The sequence below is a fragment of the Bos taurus genome, chromosome 4 (assembly GCF_002263795.3).
Source record: "Bos taurus isolate L1 Dominette 01449 registration number 42190680 breed Hereford chromosome 4, ARS-UCD2.0, whole genome shotgun sequence".
In the NCBI taxonomy this organism is placed as follows: Eukaryota; Metazoa; Chordata; class Mammalia; order Artiodactyla; family Bovidae; genus Bos; species Bos taurus.
Genome location: NC_037331.1, coordinates 68,560,558 through 68,579,478, shown reverse-complemented (window position 1 = coordinate 68,579,478; position 18,921 = coordinate 68,560,558). Strand labels below are relative to the sequence as shown.

General features: G+C 37.9%; 1 protein-coding gene across 2 annotated transcripts in view; it reads right to left on the bottom strand.

Moving 5' to 3' along the window:
* HIBADH (3-hydroxyisobutyrate dehydrogenase) overlaps positions 1–18,921 on the bottom strand; it is a 250,170-nt gene that overhangs the window by 144,524 nt on the left and 86,725 nt on the right. The window contains 3 exon segments of one of the 2 annotated variants that reach the window (NM_001046106.1): positions 6,191–6,347; positions 13,201–13,277; positions 14,847–14,980. In NM_001046106.1, coding sequence (NP_001039571.1) covers positions 6,191–6,347; positions 13,201–13,277; positions 14,847–14,980 — 368 coding nt within the window. 2 annotated transcript variants of the gene reach the window in all.

Below are 18,921 nucleotides of genomic sequence, written 5' to 3'. Positions count from 1 at the left end.
ATCATTTTGCTGCATATCTGCAAGATGCATTTATTTAAAATGACAGGAAATCGGCATAGAAAGACTGCCTGTAATTTTTAACCTAGAAATATAACTAGAATATAAAAACTTAGAGTAAACATAACATATTGAGGAGAACACAACATTATTGAGAAGGAAAGTCTATTAGAGGTTTTCAAATGGGCAAGTAAATATCCCAAATAAGAACTAATAAAACCAAAAAAAGGAAGCTAAAATAGCTTTGCTGGCTGCTACCTCAGAGGACAGACATTCTAAAAAGAGAAAGGTGATTTAGTCTATAAAACTCTAAGTGGTTTGTCTGTCCTGAAATGTAAGAAAAGAAGGCATGCTTTGAAGTCTGTAACATGTAATCTAAAACAAACAAATGCCCCACTTCACTAATCAAATAAAAATATTTATGAATTCATGAGCTCAGTGGGTGGTTCAGGGGAAAAAATAAAACAATTGCAAAAGTTTTCAACAAATTAATGAAGGACCAAGTCACTGCATTTTACAAGGAGACAGGTACATTAAGTAAGTAACAACAGTGGTCATGATATTCCGTAAGTTGTTCCTTAGAGGCCATCAGAAACAGACTTTTAGGTTGAGGAGTTTTTGGATGTTCTAATTATGTTCTGATTATATACACACCCTATATTAGAATTTTATGATGTTAAAAAATAAACATATAAGCCTCTACTTTAAGAACACACTAACATTATCTCTCCCAACATAATATGATCTAATAGCAGTCAAGCAAAATATCTCCTAGTAAGTTAAGACCTTGTCATGGTGAAGGGGCTTGCATAACTCAATGAAGCTATGAGCCATGCCATGCAGGGCCACTCAAGATGGACATGTCATAGTGCAGAGCTCTGACAAAACGTGGTCCACTAGAGGAGGGAATGGCAAACCGCTCCAGTGTTCTTGCTGAGAGAACTCCATGAACAGTATGAAAAGGCAGAAAAGATATGACACAGAAGGAGGAGTCCCCCAGGTCCATATGCTACTGGGGAAGAGTGGAGAGCAATTACTAATAGCTCCAGAAAGAATGAAGCAGCTGGGCCAAAGTGGAAACAACGCTCAGTTGTGGATGTGCCTGGTGGTGAAAGTAAAGTCTGATGCTGTAAAGAACAATATTGCATAGGAACCTGGAACGTTAGGTCCTTGAATCAATCAAACTGGACGAGATCAAGCAGGAGTTGGCAAGAGTAAACATCAATATTTAAGGAATCAGTGAACTAAAATGGATGGGAATGGGCAAATTTAATTCAGATGACCATTATATCTACTACTGTGGGCAAGAATCCCTTAGAAGAAATAGAGTAGCCTCATGGTTAACAAAAGAGTCCAAAATACAGTACTTGGGTGCAATCTCAAAAACAACAGAATGATCTCGGTTTGCTTCCAAGGCAAACCATTCAACACCACAGTAATCCAAGTCTATGGCCCAACCACTAATGCTGAAGAAGTTGAAGTTGACCAGTTCTATGAAGACCTACAAGACCTTCTAGAACTAACACCAAAAAAAGATGTCCTTTTCATCATAGGGGACTGGAATGCAAAAGTAGGAAGTCAAGAGATACCTGGAGTAACAGGCAAGTTTGGCCTTGGACTACAAAATGAAGCAGGGCAAAGGCTAACAGAGTTTTATCAAGGAAAGACACTGGTCACAGCAAACACCCTTTTCCAGCAACACAAGAGACAACTCTACACATGGACATCACCAGAGAGTCAATAAAAATAAGATTGATTATATTCTTTACAGCCAAAGATGGAGAAGCTCTATACAATCAGCAAAAACAAGATCAGGAGCTGATTGTGGCTTAGATCATGAGCTTCTTATCGAAAAATTCAGGCTTAAATTGAAGAAAATAGGGAAAACCACTAGGCCATTTGGGTATGACCTAAATCAAATCCCTTATGATTGTATACAGTGAAGGTGATGAATAGATTCAAGGGATTAGATCTGGTAGAGGGTCTGAAAACTGTGGACAGAAGTTCATAACACTCTATAGGAGGTGGTAACCAAAACCATCCCAAAGAAAAAGAAATGCAAGAAGGCAAACTGGTTGTCTAAAGAGGCTTTACAAATAGCTGAGGAAAGAAGAGAAGTGAAAGGCAAGGGAGAAAGGGAAAGATATACCCAACTGAGAGCTTCCCAGGTGATGACAGTGGTAAAGAACCTGTCTGTCAATGCATGAGATAAAAGAGACACAAGTTCGATTCCTAGATTGAGAAGATCTCCTGGAGGAGGGCATGGCAACCCACTCTAGTATTCTTGCCTAGAGAATCCCATGGACAGAGGAGCCTGGAAGGCTATAGTTCAGAGGGTCACAAAGAGTTGGACATGACTGAAGCAACTTAGCATGCACACATATCCAATTGAATCAAGAGTTCCACAGAATAGCAAAGAGAGATAAGAAGGCCTTCTTAAATGAACAGTGCAAATAGAGGACAACAATAGAATGGGAAAGACAAGAGATCTCTTCAAGAAAACCGGAGCTATTTAGGGAACATTTCATGCAAGGATGGGCAGGATAAAAGACAGAAATGGTATGGACCTAACAGAAGCAGAAGAGATTAAGAAGAGGTGGTAAGAATATATACAATTACACAAAAAAGATCTTCATGACCCAGATAACCACGATGGTGTGATCACTTACCTAAAGCCAGACATCCTGGAATGTGAAATCAAGTAGGCCTTAGGAAGCATCACTACAAACAAAGCTAGTGGAAGTGATGGAATTCTAGCTGAGCTATTTCAAATCCTAAAAGATGATGCTGTTAAACTGCTACACTCAATATGTCAGCAAATTTGGAAAACTCAACAGTGGCCATAGGACTGGAAAAGGTCAGTTTACATTTCAATCCCAAAGAAAGGCAATGCCAAAGAATGTTCAAACTACTGTACAATTGCAGTCATTTCACATGCTACTAAGATTATCCTCAAAATTCTTCAAGCTAGGTTTTCAGTAGTATGTGGACTGAGAACTTCCAGATGTACAAGCTAGGTTTAGAAAAGCAGAGGAACCAGAGATCAAATTGCCAAAATGTGGTGAATCACGGAGAAAGCAAGGGAAAAACATCTACTTCTGCTTCACTGACTATGCTAAAGCCTTTGACTGTGTTATTACCACAAACTGTGGAAAATTCTTAAAGAGATGGGAATATCAGACCACCTGACCTGCCTCCTGAGAAATCTGTATGCGGGTCAAGAAGCAACATGGAACGACTGAGTGGTTCAAAACTGGGAAAGGAGTACAACAAGGCTGTATATTGTCACCCTAGTCATTTAACTTATATGCAGAGTACTTTGTGTGAAATGCAGGGCTGGATGAATCACAAACTGGAATCAAGATTGCTGGGAGAAATATCAATAGCCTCAGACAGATACGCAGATGATACCACTCTAATGGCAGGAAGTGAAGAGGAACTAAAGAGCCTCTTGAAAGTGAAAGAGCAGAGTGAAAAAGCTGGCTTAAAACTCAACACTCAAAAAACTAAGATCATGGCATCCAGTCCAATCACTTCATGGCAAACAGATGGGGAAACGATGGAAACAGTGACAGATTTTATTTTCTTGGGCTCCAAAATCACTGCAGACAGTGAACGCAGCCATGATATTAAAAGATGCTTGCTCCTTGGAAGGAAAGATGTGACAAACCCAGACAGCATGTTAAAAAGCAAAGACATCACTTTGCTGACAAAGGTCCATATAGTCAAAGGCATGGTTTTCCAGTAGTCATGTACAGATGTGAGAGCTGGACCATAAGGCTGAGTGCTGAGGAATTGATACTTTCAAATTGTGGCGTTGGAGAAGACTCTTGAGAGTACCATGGACTGCAAGGGGTCAGACTAGTCAGTCCTAAGGGAAATCAGTCCTGAATATTCATTGGAAGGACTGATGCTGAAGCTGAAGTTCCAATATTCTGGCCACCTGATGCATAGAGCCAACTCACTGGAAAAGACACTGATGCTGGGAAAGACTGAAGGCAAAAGGAGGCAGTAGAGGATGAGATGGTTAGATAGCATCAGTGACTCAATGGATATGAATTTGAGCAAAATCAGGGAAATTGAAGGACAGGGGAGCCTGGCATGCTGCAGTCCATGGGGTCACAAAGAGTCTGACACAACTCAGTGACTGAACAACAACAAATAGCCTCATCTGCCCAAGCAGGTACGACTGCTTTCATCAGTAGCATGAATGGGGATTTTTTTAACCTCTATCAATTTCTCGACACGAGTCTCATCATCTATAGTGTGTTTCACTACCAGCTCTCTGAGGTGATGAAAGCATTTCTGTGTAAATTCTCTCATTTTAAGCAAAATTCAGAAGTCTTGTTCTTTGTAAGGGAAATGACACCTGCATTTTACAGAGAAAACAAGGGCAAAAGAGAACAATGTTCATATGTTTTACTACTGAATTGTCTTATGCTACCTTCTACTATCAAGGAAATAATTTTCAAGGACCTCAGTAGGGACAGATTCTTCCTGGGCAGGGATACTGGAGCAAACGGTGGAAGGAGAGGTGTGACACAGGGTCAGCTGCAGTTGAGACCCACAATAAAGCCAGCACTGCTCACAGGCCACTTGGTAGCTGCTTCTTCAATTGGAGCCATTAGTAGTACTTGGGAAACCAAACAAGCTAACAGGCCACAACCTACTTCACACAGATAGAGAAAGCAAACCGGGCATAAATGCGGTTCTTTCACTCTTCTGTGTCCTGATAAACGACCCTGCAGCTTTGTGAAAACAATCCGCTTAAGGAGCTACTTTCTCCAATAAAAGTAACACAGCACACTACATCAATAAAAGCCTGTGTGGAAGATATGCAAGCCGAAATACAAGGTACAGACTGGCATAAAAATTAGTGTTTTCTTAAATGAAACATGAGGAGAAATGAAACTACAAAATCCACAAAATAAGAAACATAGTTTCAAACCTGGCTTCACCCAATCAATATTTCAAATGAGCTGACAATGTGCCAGGGGTCAGGCTGGAGGGAGAGGAAGCACTGAGGTAGGCCTGGGGCAGACCAGGCGCAGGGCTACCAGGGAGGGGAAAACAAGGGGCCAAATGAGTCCCATGCGGCTAAAGCAAAGGAGGGGAGTGGGAAGCAGAGATGAATCAGGAAGGAGAGCAAAGGCCTTTAAGAAAACGTGCAGAGACGGACTTTAACCTACAAGCAACTGGAAACCACGAAAAGAGACTTAACAGGAGAGACGACATAATCAGGTTTTTACATTTTAGGAAGCCCACTCTTTGCCATGTCATGGAAAATGAACTGGAGACGATGAGAATGAAAGGCAAGGAGACCAGTTGAGGGCTGAGGTGGCAGCATCCAAATGAGGTTCAGCCAAGGCATTGGAGGTGGTGGAGAGGGCAAGTGGACAAAGTCAAGGCACAGTCGAAAAGCAGAATGCACGAACATCATGGGGAACGAATGAGGGTGACCTGCGCACCACATCCAGGTGTTCGTACTATTACTTTGGTCGAAAAGTAAAGGGCAGGGTTGTGGGCAGTGAGAATGGGACAATGCGCTACACAAAAATCTGAAAGTCTGTCTAAAAAGTATTTCCTAACGTTGAAATCACAAATGAAAGAAGGCTGATAATTTGCTTTTCAAATGACTTTACACATAAACACATATTCTTAAAGCAGGAAGATGTATTTAGAAATCTAGTATCATGAGAAAGATCCTCTCTTCTGTGATATGTACATCTAATGTCATTAGATTATTAGCCATCAGAAAATGCTTACTGCTTCCATTTCTAAGGACTTGGCAAATGACTAGAAACAAGAAGATTATAAAACATAGGAAGAACAAAATTTTACCGACTCACATTACAAACAGCCAAGCACAAGAGAAACATCCTAATCTATTCTCTATCAAAAGACCAGGATTAAAAATGAACAAGATAAGGGTTTTTATCGAAGCTAAGTTTGAGCTAATTTCCTGTGAGTGAGTCACTATTTTAGTCATCTTGCCTTCTAGGATAGGGGTGTGCTTTGTTACAAGCAGGGAGGACTGGGGTCGGGTGAGGTGGGTGGGGTGGTGAGCCCTGGGGAGGGAGGCAGGGAGTGGCAAGGCGGGTGGGTGGAGAATGATGGAGGGAAAGATGGAAGGAGAAGAACAGACCATGACACATTTCCCCACTCTCTTGGGTAGTCACTGCATTTCCCATACCTTCGCCATGAGTGTTGTTCCGAATCCGCCCTGATAGTTATTAGCCGAGGGAACTCCATCCATCACCCCAGGTACAGGATTATAAGTGTCACTTGACCAACATCGTCCTGAGCTCATATTTAGGATTTTAGCCAAGAGTTTTGGGTCAAGCCCTAACCTGTCAAAGGTCAAAGGAAAGAAGTGTTAAATGTCAAAGTGTACAAGTCACATGTGACTTATTTACGTCTGAGGGTGCTCCATCTTCTCTCCATTTATGATGTCTTGAAAAATCAAAGCAGATGGATGAGTGAAGAATCCAATCTTAGATTATAGGGTGTTAAAAGCTAGTGAAGAAACACTTCTGAGCCAGGACATTCTACACTGAGAGAAAACCTGTGCTACCCTGCTTTTAAGAAACAATATATAATTGCATAAAAAGTATTGCTGGCTTATCATACACATAGGTTTTCTAGTCTTTTGAACATTATTGCATTTATGCATCACCTAAGAACCTTAAGCCAAGATGATCATCTAAAGTCTTTACTCGCAAATGATATATTTCAGAAAGAAATACTGACAGATAAGCTACGTACCATGGGAGTCTATGTATCATTTATGTGTATGTTTATTCTTTTAGCTTTTATGAGAATAAATGCAAGAGATGAGTCATGAGCAGTAAAATGAGCTTATGAGAAGTTATTATTATAAAAGAGGACATTTCTTGCTGTAAACTTTTCCTTATTTATTAAATCTTCATTAGCCCATCTTGCTTATGAAGCAAGTCTGCACAGAGCTGTGACAAATGCTATCTATTCAGAGGCATGCATTATAGTTCTGGGTCAACTGCTGATAAGGTTACTGATCCTGATAAAACAAAGCCTGCCCAAGCGGAAACATCATTTGTTCTATCACTGAGCTGATGGCATAAACGGCTGTTCAAATGTGGACCCAGAAAAAAAAAAAGAATTAAAATGCTGTACTACTTTGATTTCAAGTATCTTAGTGCAGTCTGGGAAGCACAGTTTTGCTAAGTATCTTTTAATCAAGTTTCAAATAAAACTTTCTGCTTTTCCTTAAAATGAATCCGTTCCAGAATAAAAAAAGATTAAAAAGAGACATATAAATGTTAAATGAATTGTGTGTTTTGGTATGCTGCTTATTACCTGTGTGTTGAAAGATATCTGTTTATTTCCAGGGCGGAATATAACAACCAGGAAAACCTTTTTCCAAATGCTCAAGTGGGGTCAAGGGCTAATACCCCGGATGGGTAAGGACTGTTATGTAATCATACAACTGTTATGTAATCAGACTTTCAAGGAGCAACTGTGATTCAAGAAATACGATATGGCATGCCATCTACACGAATTCACATAGTGGGCCATGTTATAATGAGCAGTTTTTACTAAAAGATTTTAACAGATAAAGATTCCATTGAAGTCAGCTGTTCAACTGTACTCTGCTGGAAAGTAACCTGACAATTTCATTCATTCTTTTATAAAGATCCAAGTTTGTTACATGTACAATTTGCTACTGATGCTTTCTTTCTCTTTTAAATAAAATCAGGCTATCACGGTTCTATGGTAGCAGATGACCCAAACACAATGCACTTAGGGAATAACTATGAAAAATAAAGTCCCAAATGAACAATTAGTTAATTTGCTTAACTGCAAATATATTTTCTGAGCACAAATATTGTGTTCTAGGAGCAGGGGATATTTTTAAAGACCCCCTCCCCAAAGCACTGCTTTTTCCTTCCATTTGAAATGTAATTCAGGCTCCCTAATTTAAATTTTCTTTTAAAATGGCTCATCACATTCTGAGCAGCAGAGATACTCCCTGCTTACCAGCCTGGACTCAACAGTGCCTCACAATGCTCTTTATTGCTAAAGAAATTCATACTCTGTCTATAATACTCACCAAATGGGAGCACAGCTTATTATCTGTCGTAAAACCCTATATTCCATTTTGCTTGAATGTTCAAGGAAAAATACTGGCACTGATTTATGGAACTCTTTGGTGAACATGTTACTATTTAGAAGCACCCTGAGGGGCACACCAAAAAACAAGGTGACAGTTGTTACGTGCTCACTTTTCAAATCTGATGCTCCCCCACCATGCTGATACCCTTTAGGAGATGGCTGCTCCCTCTCCGCTCCTCCCCAAGGCATCCCCCCCACCCCCAACAGCAAAGTGTATCATTAAAAAGAGCAAGTTAGAAGTGTTTTGCATTTCATCTTTCTGAGGATTCTTTCACTGGCATATATATAACTGACAGCTAAAATTAGACATGATATTAAAATCAGTTACTGAAGTCCTCTGTCTTCCACTGTGCCCAAGGCTTGTAATGGTCTGCAACCAGCTAGAATACACAGTAATTGTCATTCAGGGAGTCTATCCTAGAACGTCATGCTTCACTGGAGAAGACTGAGTTTCCATTTGAAATCAACAAATTAATCCAAGACAGGTATCTGAAAGGGCAAGTTTAATAGGAAGCAGCTACTGGGCTCTCAACCATGATAAAATGTTATTGCTGTTTCCCTGTAAATTGGCTGGGAACATATGATACTTTCTGCATAAGAGCCCCATTGCTGTTCAGGAGATATACAGCTCAAGCCGTCAAAAGGATGACAGTCTGTCAGTCCCCATAATAACTTGCCACTGGATGTGGTTCGAGAGTATGCGCGTGCATGCATGTGGCTTTACAATTGCTGGAATGTTCTCTGATATAAACAGAGAATGAATTCATTGCTCTGACCGCATATATAATGCAACTCAAATAAACGTCACTGTGTCAAATCTACTCACCTTTAAAACACAAGAATTTTAAATGAACTTTTGAGAGAAGTAAAAATGATGCATAAACTGTAAGAAAAATTCAAGAGAAGCCAAGTGTTTGCCTTCACTGTAACCAAGGCTTTTAAAGGCCAACAAAGTTTGCTCACTTTATAGTCTCTGTAAGTATCTATACTGTGTGGTTTATATAAGGACACAGCAAATGATGTCCCTAAACTGAGATGTGTGTATCACAGGAACCAATCTGGAAATGAAACATCCAAGACTAGGTCAATGTAAATCAATCATTCCCTTATTCACCAAAGTTTATGCCGACTTGCCAGCTAACAAGAGGCTGTGCCTGCCCTCCAAGACTGGGCCAGTTAGGACATCCAGATAGTAACATTTACCTAAGGCAAGGGGAAGAGCCTTGCCCACCTCCCTCCCTCTTTCCTCTTCATTCACCTGACAAATCTTCACTGAGTGCCTACTATGTGCCATGGATGAGCAGACAAAGCTCACAGAGCCTGCATTCTAGTTGGGAAGACAGGCAATAAACAAACAAACAAATAAATATATAAGGCTAGCCAGTGAGAAGCATTATGAAGAAAAAAACGTTAATTGTACGTTAAGTACAATTCAAATACTAACCACCACCATCACGTCAATAACTGCCATGTATTAAGCACCTACTACATGTCAGGAACTGTTTTAAAAGATTGACATGGGTGAATTTATTTACTCCTCACAACAGATTACGGGGCTTCCCTGGTAGCTCATATGGTAAAGAACCTGCTTGCAGTGTGGGAGACATGGGTTCAATCCCTGGATTGGGAAGTCTCCTGGGGAAGGGAATGGCTACCTCCAGTATTCTAGCCTGGAAGACCCCATGGACAGAAGAGCCTGGAGGGCTACAGTCCATGGGTTACTTAGAGTTGGACACGACTCAGTGACTAACACTTTCACTTTTCACAATAGATCCTATTATTACTGTGGAGAGATACTATTATTTTTGTCATTTTATAGATGAGAAAAGTTTAAGTTGGTGGCAGAGCTGGGATGTGGTCATCAACAGGCACCCAGACTCACCACCCTGAGTCTCACTAGGTCATATGGGTAGTCACTTAATCAGCCATCAAATTTGGTCAAACTTTTATTATAAACCTTTGGCCATATGTTTTATCTATTAGGGTATAGGTTTCAGTCATCACTTAAACAAAAAGGCAACACCATCTCAGGGCAGTAGCCAAGAAGCTAAAATTATGCTAGTGGGAAAGTCTTCATCTTGAACAGTCTTCCAGAAGTTTAACTGTTTTAAGCTTCTTTTGGTGGAAGGAGACAATATGGCTGTTGGTAGAGGGCCCTGGGCCCTGGTGGTAATGCAAATAACTTGTTACACCACCCATATTGGGGAAAAAAAAGAAAACCAAACAAAAACACAATTTCTGGTAGAAGAAAAATGAAAACAAAACAACAAAACTCATATTACCAACCTTATTCTTATGTGGTACATGGGAACAAAATCTCTCTAAGGCACATAAGGCATTTTTAGTACCTAAAACTATGCTCTGAGTCCTAAATAGAACCCAATTAGAAGGCAGAAAGGTCCAGTAAAAAAGAATCTCAAAATATGTTGTATACCAATGCTTTTTACACTTTACTTTTTTTAATAGCATTTAAACTTTCACTGACATCCATAAATATTCATTGTAAAAGATCATATAGGGTCAATAAGAGTTTAAAACTATAAGGTTTTATTCTACTTAAAAAAGGGAAACGTCAGTGTTTCAGAAAAAAACACTGCCTTATGAGAATGAAATTAATCAGAAATGATCACTTCATAGGAACAAGTGACTCAATTTGTAAATGTTGACATTAATGCTCTAGAAAATTTTCACTTCAGAGTGAACAGAATATAAATGTGGCTGAACCACTTTGATGCTATAGTACTTTGTGGGAATTTACTACTTGGGAATTTATGCTTGCTGATGCCAATTTTCTCTTTCACCTTGCAAAGCTCAATAAATCGTGGTTGCTCTCTATACTCTGTTAGAGAACAATCCTGTCATTTTAAACCATGTCTGTAAACCATGGAGAAAAGACAATAGCCAAAGCAATCATTTTTAGGACTTTCAAACCACTGAGAATCTCTGTAAGATAAACTGATAAAATCCTAATGTTATGAAAATAAACAATTCATTAGTACAGTGTAGAGTACCACAAACTTACAGATTATTAATATTATAGCACATAAGTAAAAATAATGAATTCCTGCTTTGAATTCAGACATATATGTGTGTGTGTATATACATATGTAAATATTTCATTTATACACATACAGATCAATAATAGTAATATGCAGTTTTGGGAAAATTAAACATTGAAAGCTTAATATTTTCCAAATATTGTTTTTATCATAGTGAATCAAAGCCAACAATAAGAGAAAAGATTTATTACTTTTGCTCTTAATACTTGTTTGAAATTTTATCACTTTTTTTTCTCTTTGATAATAAACTAGTAGCCAAGGTATACATTTTATTCATTTGATTCAACTGATTTTCATACTACTCTTTATTAGCTGGCCTTTGGAGTTAGACTTCCATAAGCACTTACTGTACAAACATTTCATTTTAGAACGATCACCTAATAAGAGTTTTGCTAGGAAAAACATTTGAGGAATGCTATAAGATGCCTAATGAACATTCTGATCCAGTGATGCTTAAAGTAAGAGGCCAGAATATAAAATAAACTGGCAAAAATAGAGGGAAATTTTGGTATAGTGTAACCTAGGCTTCTACTTTTTTAATTATATACTCATTTATATCCAGAAAAACGAAAATAAAATTCTAAAGGTGAAAATGCATACTAACTTTAATCCTGTTGTCAATACCAATTAATTTTGTATGCAATTTGGTTCCAGAAATTTACATTGTCTCCCTCCACAAAATTAGTCTAAAGAATGGACATGAAAACAAGTTACTAATAACTAGTTTTCCAATTATGATAAGTGACCCATAGCCTAAACTAGCTACATTTCAGACACAGCACTCTGAAAAGCTTCCTATATACTACTAGTTTTATTAAGACTTTGTACAGATATGCCTTACCATCTTACAGACATTCAATTTTAAAATGTAAATGGTACAGGATATTGATAAACCAATTAGCACTGATGCAAAGCAAATTCCTCTTTTATCTCAATTACAACATGACAACTTAATAGGTCAAGATAGTTTAACATCTGAGACAAGGGCAATTCAATAAAACAACAGCATCTTGATATGGTAATTAAGAGGAAATGTGAATCCATTACTGTGTTTTAAAAAATATCTCAAGTCCTTTGGCTCTTTTATTACTTTTATCAAAAGCTATGATATGAAACACTACTCTGATTTGTAATATATTTGGCAAGCAGTTCTGGCAAGTGTGAAGAAAACACTTGAATAAAAGCATCTTTCTCATTAAGCATTTTCTAAAATAAGAAATATATATTATATTCATGAAATACAAAACATCCAAAAAATTAATTAGGTGATTAATCATATTTAAAATTCCTAACCCAAAAGATTAAAGACTAAAATTAAGGCATTAACCTTAAGCATTCTAAAGGATGATCCCCATTGTAGGAAAAACTGAATTCCTAAATCAATTTCAGCAAAGTATGAATGCCATTTTATTTCAATGAAAAGATATATTTTTAATGTAAAGTAAGGATAATGTAAAACCCTAGGCAAGTTAAAATAAAGAGTTATGCTATGCAGTCTTATGAATGCCATCCAGTTTATCCTGAGAATAAATAACCAAGAGTCCTTTTAGTGTAGATACTAGGGACTGTATTTTAAATAAATACATAAAACCAGTCACATGGTAGCCTAACACTTGAATTCACTACACATTAAAACTGTATTTTATACAAATTTGTCCTACACTGCCAAAAATTGTTTAAATTTTATAGTAAAAGTGTTTCTTGCATTGTGACATAATAGAAGAAGTGGAGCTCTCAATATAAAAAGGATAATGTAACTTCAAATATACAGCACAATACATTTTATGGCTTAGGGCAAAGAATATTCATGCTCTCCAGGGTCCTATTGGTTGTCCAATAAACAAAGTCTATTAAAGTTCAATAATGAAATACTTTCAAAATGTTTCTGGATCAACTCATTTATCTCTCATGAACATTTGTTTTCAACATCAGGAAATCAAATTGGAAAGCTCGTAAAAATTGTTAGTATATGAAAATGTACTATTCAACAAACCTGATTCCCAGATTCATAGCTTCAGCAGTTCCAATCATACTAATAGCTAACAGCAAGTTGTTGCAGATCTTCGCAGCCTGAAAACAAATTGAGTACATATTAAATATATTTATTTTCAAGCCGTAACTCACAGGAAGATATCTTCACCCAATTCTACATGTTTCTAAAAGTAAGAGCATTCAACTGTTGATTCTCTCAAGCAGGAAAAGGCATTTGGTGCTGCAAACCTCCCTCCAAGCCCAACACAAGCTCCCAGAGCTGACGGGGGTGGGGGTGTCTCTTGCACCAGGGAAGAACCGTGAAGTGTAGGTGACCGAGTTACTTCCATGGGTGCAGGCACGACAGGGAATACTGACTGATGTGGCACAACTGTTCCTTCAGGAATGGGGCTGACATCCTAACTGGGGAAACAGTGGTAACACACTGAATGAAAAGGCAGTGAACAAGCAAACACAACCAAGTGGTAAATTGCATGGGAGAAGCTGTAGACAGACAGCAGGAGTTCAGAGACACCAGATCACTGAAGGCAGGAGCAGAAAGGAAGTGAAACCTGAAACCATCTCTCAGAAGGTCACGAAGGATTTAAATAGGTAAGAGAGGGAAAGGAGGAGACCAGGAGAAAAAGTAAATATCTCATACACAAGAGAATGAGATATTCTTGAGAACAGTAAGGAAACGGATTCCTGGGCAGTGGTTTTAAGGAATGGGAAGAAGTAAGACTGGGTCAAGAGTTACAGAAGTTAGTATACAGCGTCCGAGTTTGACAGGGTAGGAAACAGAGATCTACACAAAGTGTCAGAACTGGGAACTCTACAAGGACGCAAACATCTTGATTAGTTCTGGCTATAATGTTGGCAGAGGGGTAAACCCAGTGTCCAGAGATCCACTAGGCCCTGTGAACAGTAAACAAGGCAAGACACAATGAAAGACCAGGTAATGTGTGGACTGAACTAGAGAGAAAACAGTGAGAGCCACTGAAGCTAGAATCAGAAACTGGAGACTGACTGGATAAGGGAATGGAGACAATAGATGTATCTAAGATCACAGTATAGTCCTGAATATGATTAAAAAAAAAAAAAAGCGGGGGGGGGGGGGACCAGTGACCAGGACAAAGCATGAAGAGGAGTGCGAGTGTTGGGTGGGAGGGGAACAACCTGTTTGATTTCAAGATTCAATGTGATCGTTCACCTTTATCTGACTAGAAAAGTAACATAACACATTTCTTAATGAAAAAAAAAATTTTTTTTTTAAGTTAAAGTGCATACATTACTTCTACCCAACAGTACTACGAATAGAGCTGTGGCAAGCAATTACAAAGTTAGAGGGTGGATAACAGCAAATAAGACAACATGAGCACTTCACACGGAAGCCATTTTAAGGATAATTTCAGTGGTCGCTGGGGCAAATATGTTAAAGTCTGAAATGAAGGAACTTTTGACATCTTTTTAAATTAATTGGCTGATCTCTGCTTACTTCCAGTAGGAATGATGGAAAACTAATTTATTCTAATTTAAGAAAACCTGAGCAAACAAAAAATCCATAGATTGAACAGAGTAAGGCAGAATCAGACTGTCGTCAGGAAAGAAATAATGAACATTAGCTGATTTTACATCATCAAATCAGTGTCAGTGATGTGAAAACGTTACCTGCCCTGTCCCAACAGCTCCACAATACACCACATTGGAGCCCATGCACCCCAGCAACTCTTGGGCAGCAGCAAATTCTTCTTCGACTCCTCCTACCATAAATGTGAGGTTCCCCGACCGAGCAGCTCCCACACCTGAATGGTTTGGGGGTAAAGGGATAGAAGCAGAGGGATACATTTCTTCAAGTGTTTAAGTAGATTATAAAATCAGAGAAAATTCCAAACCAAATCAAAAACCTTGCCTCCAAATTGTATTTGTATCAGGCATAAATCTCTCTTGGAATATTTTAATTGTCAAGTATTAAGAAGGTTACTCATAAGCCAAAGGCAACACACAGATTCAGTCGAACTCAATTCATCTCAAGTTTTTTTGCAAGATCATGGAGTACCATGGGAATTTGAAATGTGAATTTTATTATTTCCATGCATCTTTTATTCTCCTGAAAAACCTATTCAGTAATAGTGTGTGAAAAAGATGACCTGTACCCCGACCAGTACCTGTGCCATGGGAACAGCCATGGGGTCAGCTGCCCAGGTTTGGATTTGGGGTCTCTGGCTCACTCACTCCCTCTCTACACACTATCTACAGATGAGACCGACAAAGAGAGGGACTTGTCTTTTTCTCCCATAAACAAGTAGGCATTTCAGATGGAAAGATTCTTTTTTAAGGTAAAGAAAACAATTGCTTAGTTAGACTGATTATTCTGATGTGCACTTTTTAGCTATTACTTGATTATTCTTTTTCCTCCTGCTATACAAGCATGCATACCTTGAAGATTCTGTGGGTTCAGTTCCAGGTCACCCCCGTAATGTGAATATTGTAATCAGGTGAGAGTCACATGAATATTTAGATTTTTTAGTGCATATAAAGTTTATATTTACACTATTCTGTACTCTACTACATGGGCAATAGCTTTATGTCTATAAAAACAATGTATACACAATTTAAAAATTCTTTATTGTTAAAAATGCTAAGTATCACCTGACACGTCAAGGTTACCACAATGTTGGTTCTTTCTGTTAAATAAATATTTAATTTATTTATTATTGAAGTACAGCTGATTCACAATGTCTGGTTAATTTCTGCTGTAAAGTGACTCAGTGATACATACATATATTCTCTCTCATTACAGCTTATCACAGGATATTGAATATAGCTCCCTGTGCTATACGGTAGGACCTTGTTGTATACTCATTCTGTGTTTAATGGAGAAACCCAATATTTGTAAAGAGCAATATAACAAGGTATGCCTATACACCTTTTGGGCAGTTCATTCCTGGTGACATGATGGGAAGAAGAAATAAACTTTATCAACGGTTTGGCCACTCCTCAGCCTCTCAAAGGTCTGAAGTATGTTCACTAATGGAAATGACTGGAGAAGCAACTTCTACTTCAGCACAGAAAATATGGCCTAGACTTGTCTTAAAAAGGAAGTAGGGGGGAGCTTCACTCATCTATATTATTATTAACTATAAAATAAAACCAAGAGTATTATTTATTGCCTTTAGCATTAGAAAAAAATCTTAATTCGTAATTTTCAGGTTAGGTTTTGTTGTTCAAAATCAGGGAAGTATGTGAAAGAACTATATTAGTACAATTTTTGCCTTTACAACTTATTTATAGTATAGCTAGGAATAAAGAAACTGTAACTATTTGTGCTATGTATCAAACCTGGCTATTAGACTAGACAGCTGCAAGTAATGGCCTACTTTTAAATTTGATTTATTCAATGAAATACAGGTTTTATACATAAAAAGCCAAATGAGGAGATCTTTATTTCATTCTAATTGTGAACATTTCACGAACTGATAGCCTTTCTATTTTACAGTTCATGCTATTTTTAACTAATTATTAAAAGGAAGAGAAGTCAGCATTATGTTAGCCAAACAATCTTGGAAGAGGAAGTGCCCACATGCTATGAAAGTCTGAGATGCTTACATATGGTTAAATTACATTATTTCACAATATTTTCAGACACACTATGGAACTGATTATGTACAAAAACCCAATTAGAACAAATGCTTTTAATTAGCTTATCTGTGTCATTTGAACATTCTGATAATGGTGAAGTTTAAGTGACTGTCATTTTGTTAGTTTCTAATTTACTTCACCAAGATGGTGGATCATTAATGTTTTACAATCATTTTGCTCAATTTCTATGGCTATTTTAATTCCAACCACATAACCACCCTTACTCCAAATCCTGTTGATCTGACCAGGAGAAATTAAGCAGACGATTTAAGTCAAAGCTTATAAACAAACCCAGCACTATCCATCATAGGTCAACAGCTTTGTATCTAGATTACAGGCTGCTAAATAGCTTCAGAGAGTCATTTATTAAAGGAAAATTAATGCTGACAATGGTTCTCAGCTGGTTAATCTTTTGACAAGTGTACTTTCTCACTTGTTCAAACACATATTTCAAAAAGAAGAAATAAGTTACTTAAGAGAATACCACGAAAGAAAGAATAATTCATCTTTTAATTTGTAAGTCTGTGGTATTTCCACTCTTTCCTTCTCTCATTATGTGATGTGATTATTTCCGACTTCATCATAATCGATATTCCAACGTAAGGGTCTGACCAAACTGGGTAATTCTAAAGTTCTGGCATTCCCTGGGACCACATTCTAACTTTCCACATGTATTCCTTTAACCATATGTCACTACCAAGCATAGTCCTATTGCAATGACAAAATTAAGACCTGGTCCGTCTAGTCAAAGTTATGGTTTTTCCAGTAGTCATGTATGGATGTGAGAGTTGGACTACAAAGAAAGCTGAGCACCGAAGAATTGATGCTTCTGAACTGTGATGTCGGAGAAGACTCTTGACAGTCCCTTGGACTGCAAGGAGACCCAACTAGTCAATACTAAAGGAAATCAGTCCTAAATATTCGTTGGGAGGTTTGATGCTGAAGCTGAAACTCCAATACTTTAGCTACCTGATGTGAAGAACTGACTCACTGGAAAAGATGCTGATGCTGGGAAAGATTGAAGGCAGGAAGAGAAGGGGATGACAGGGGATGAGATGGTTGGATGGCATCACCAACTCAATGGACATGAGTTTCAGCAAGCTCTGGGAGTTGGTGATGGACAGGGAAGCCTGGCGTGTTGCAGTCTATGGGGTCACAAAGAGTCAGATATAACTGAGTGACTGAAGTTATCCCAAAATAAATGCAACCATTTCAAGTTTTGAAATAACATAGAGACAGCTGGAACTCTAAAGCTGTATAAGACAATGTCATGGATTTCAGAAGACATTGTATATATTTTTATGTCTATGAATAATAAACAATAACTTTATTACTCTGCCATGAGTTTTAAATCAGATCCACTCCCCAAAATAGGAAAATATGGAATATATAACTAGGCAGCTGCTAGACTATTGGGAGTATTTATTTAAACTTATATTTTAGTAATTGTATTATATATACAAAACCAAAATATGCCCTATGCTTAATTTTATTACAGCATTTATACACCTTATTAAAACCTTTGACTTTCTTACCTGATTCCTCCATGACACCATAAATCACTTACAAGGGGGGCACTTGGGTCATGCTTATGTCAGCACTCCATTATCTATCACATTCAACAGATAGTTGTTCAGTAAATTAATTCATGAGCATGGTACAAACAGTAAAGGATCTGGAGATGAAATACCTGGTTTGGGGATGTGCTGGTTATGTTGTTATTATAAACAAATTATAAACAAATTACTTCACTTCTCTGAGGTTCTGTGTATAAAAGAGGAAAACATTAATAGCTTTTTCAGAGTGGTTTTTTCTTCACCTATATAATATCTTGAGTCCTTTCCTATTTGGTTATCTAAGCTGTCTGCTGTAGTATAATTTTAGCCTCTCTGGCTAAATAGTGGCTGGCTTGAGCCAATTCTATAAATAATGGAACCAGGCTGGTTGAAGTTAAGAACTACTAAAGTAGTCCATAGCCAGTGTCATTAAGATTACAGTGAAAACCTCTTGTAAAATCTTTCAAAAGCAACACAATTTGGGAAAGTGACAAGAAAGCTTGCATTCGTTTGGTCTTATTCATTCAACAAAATTAACCTACTAAAAA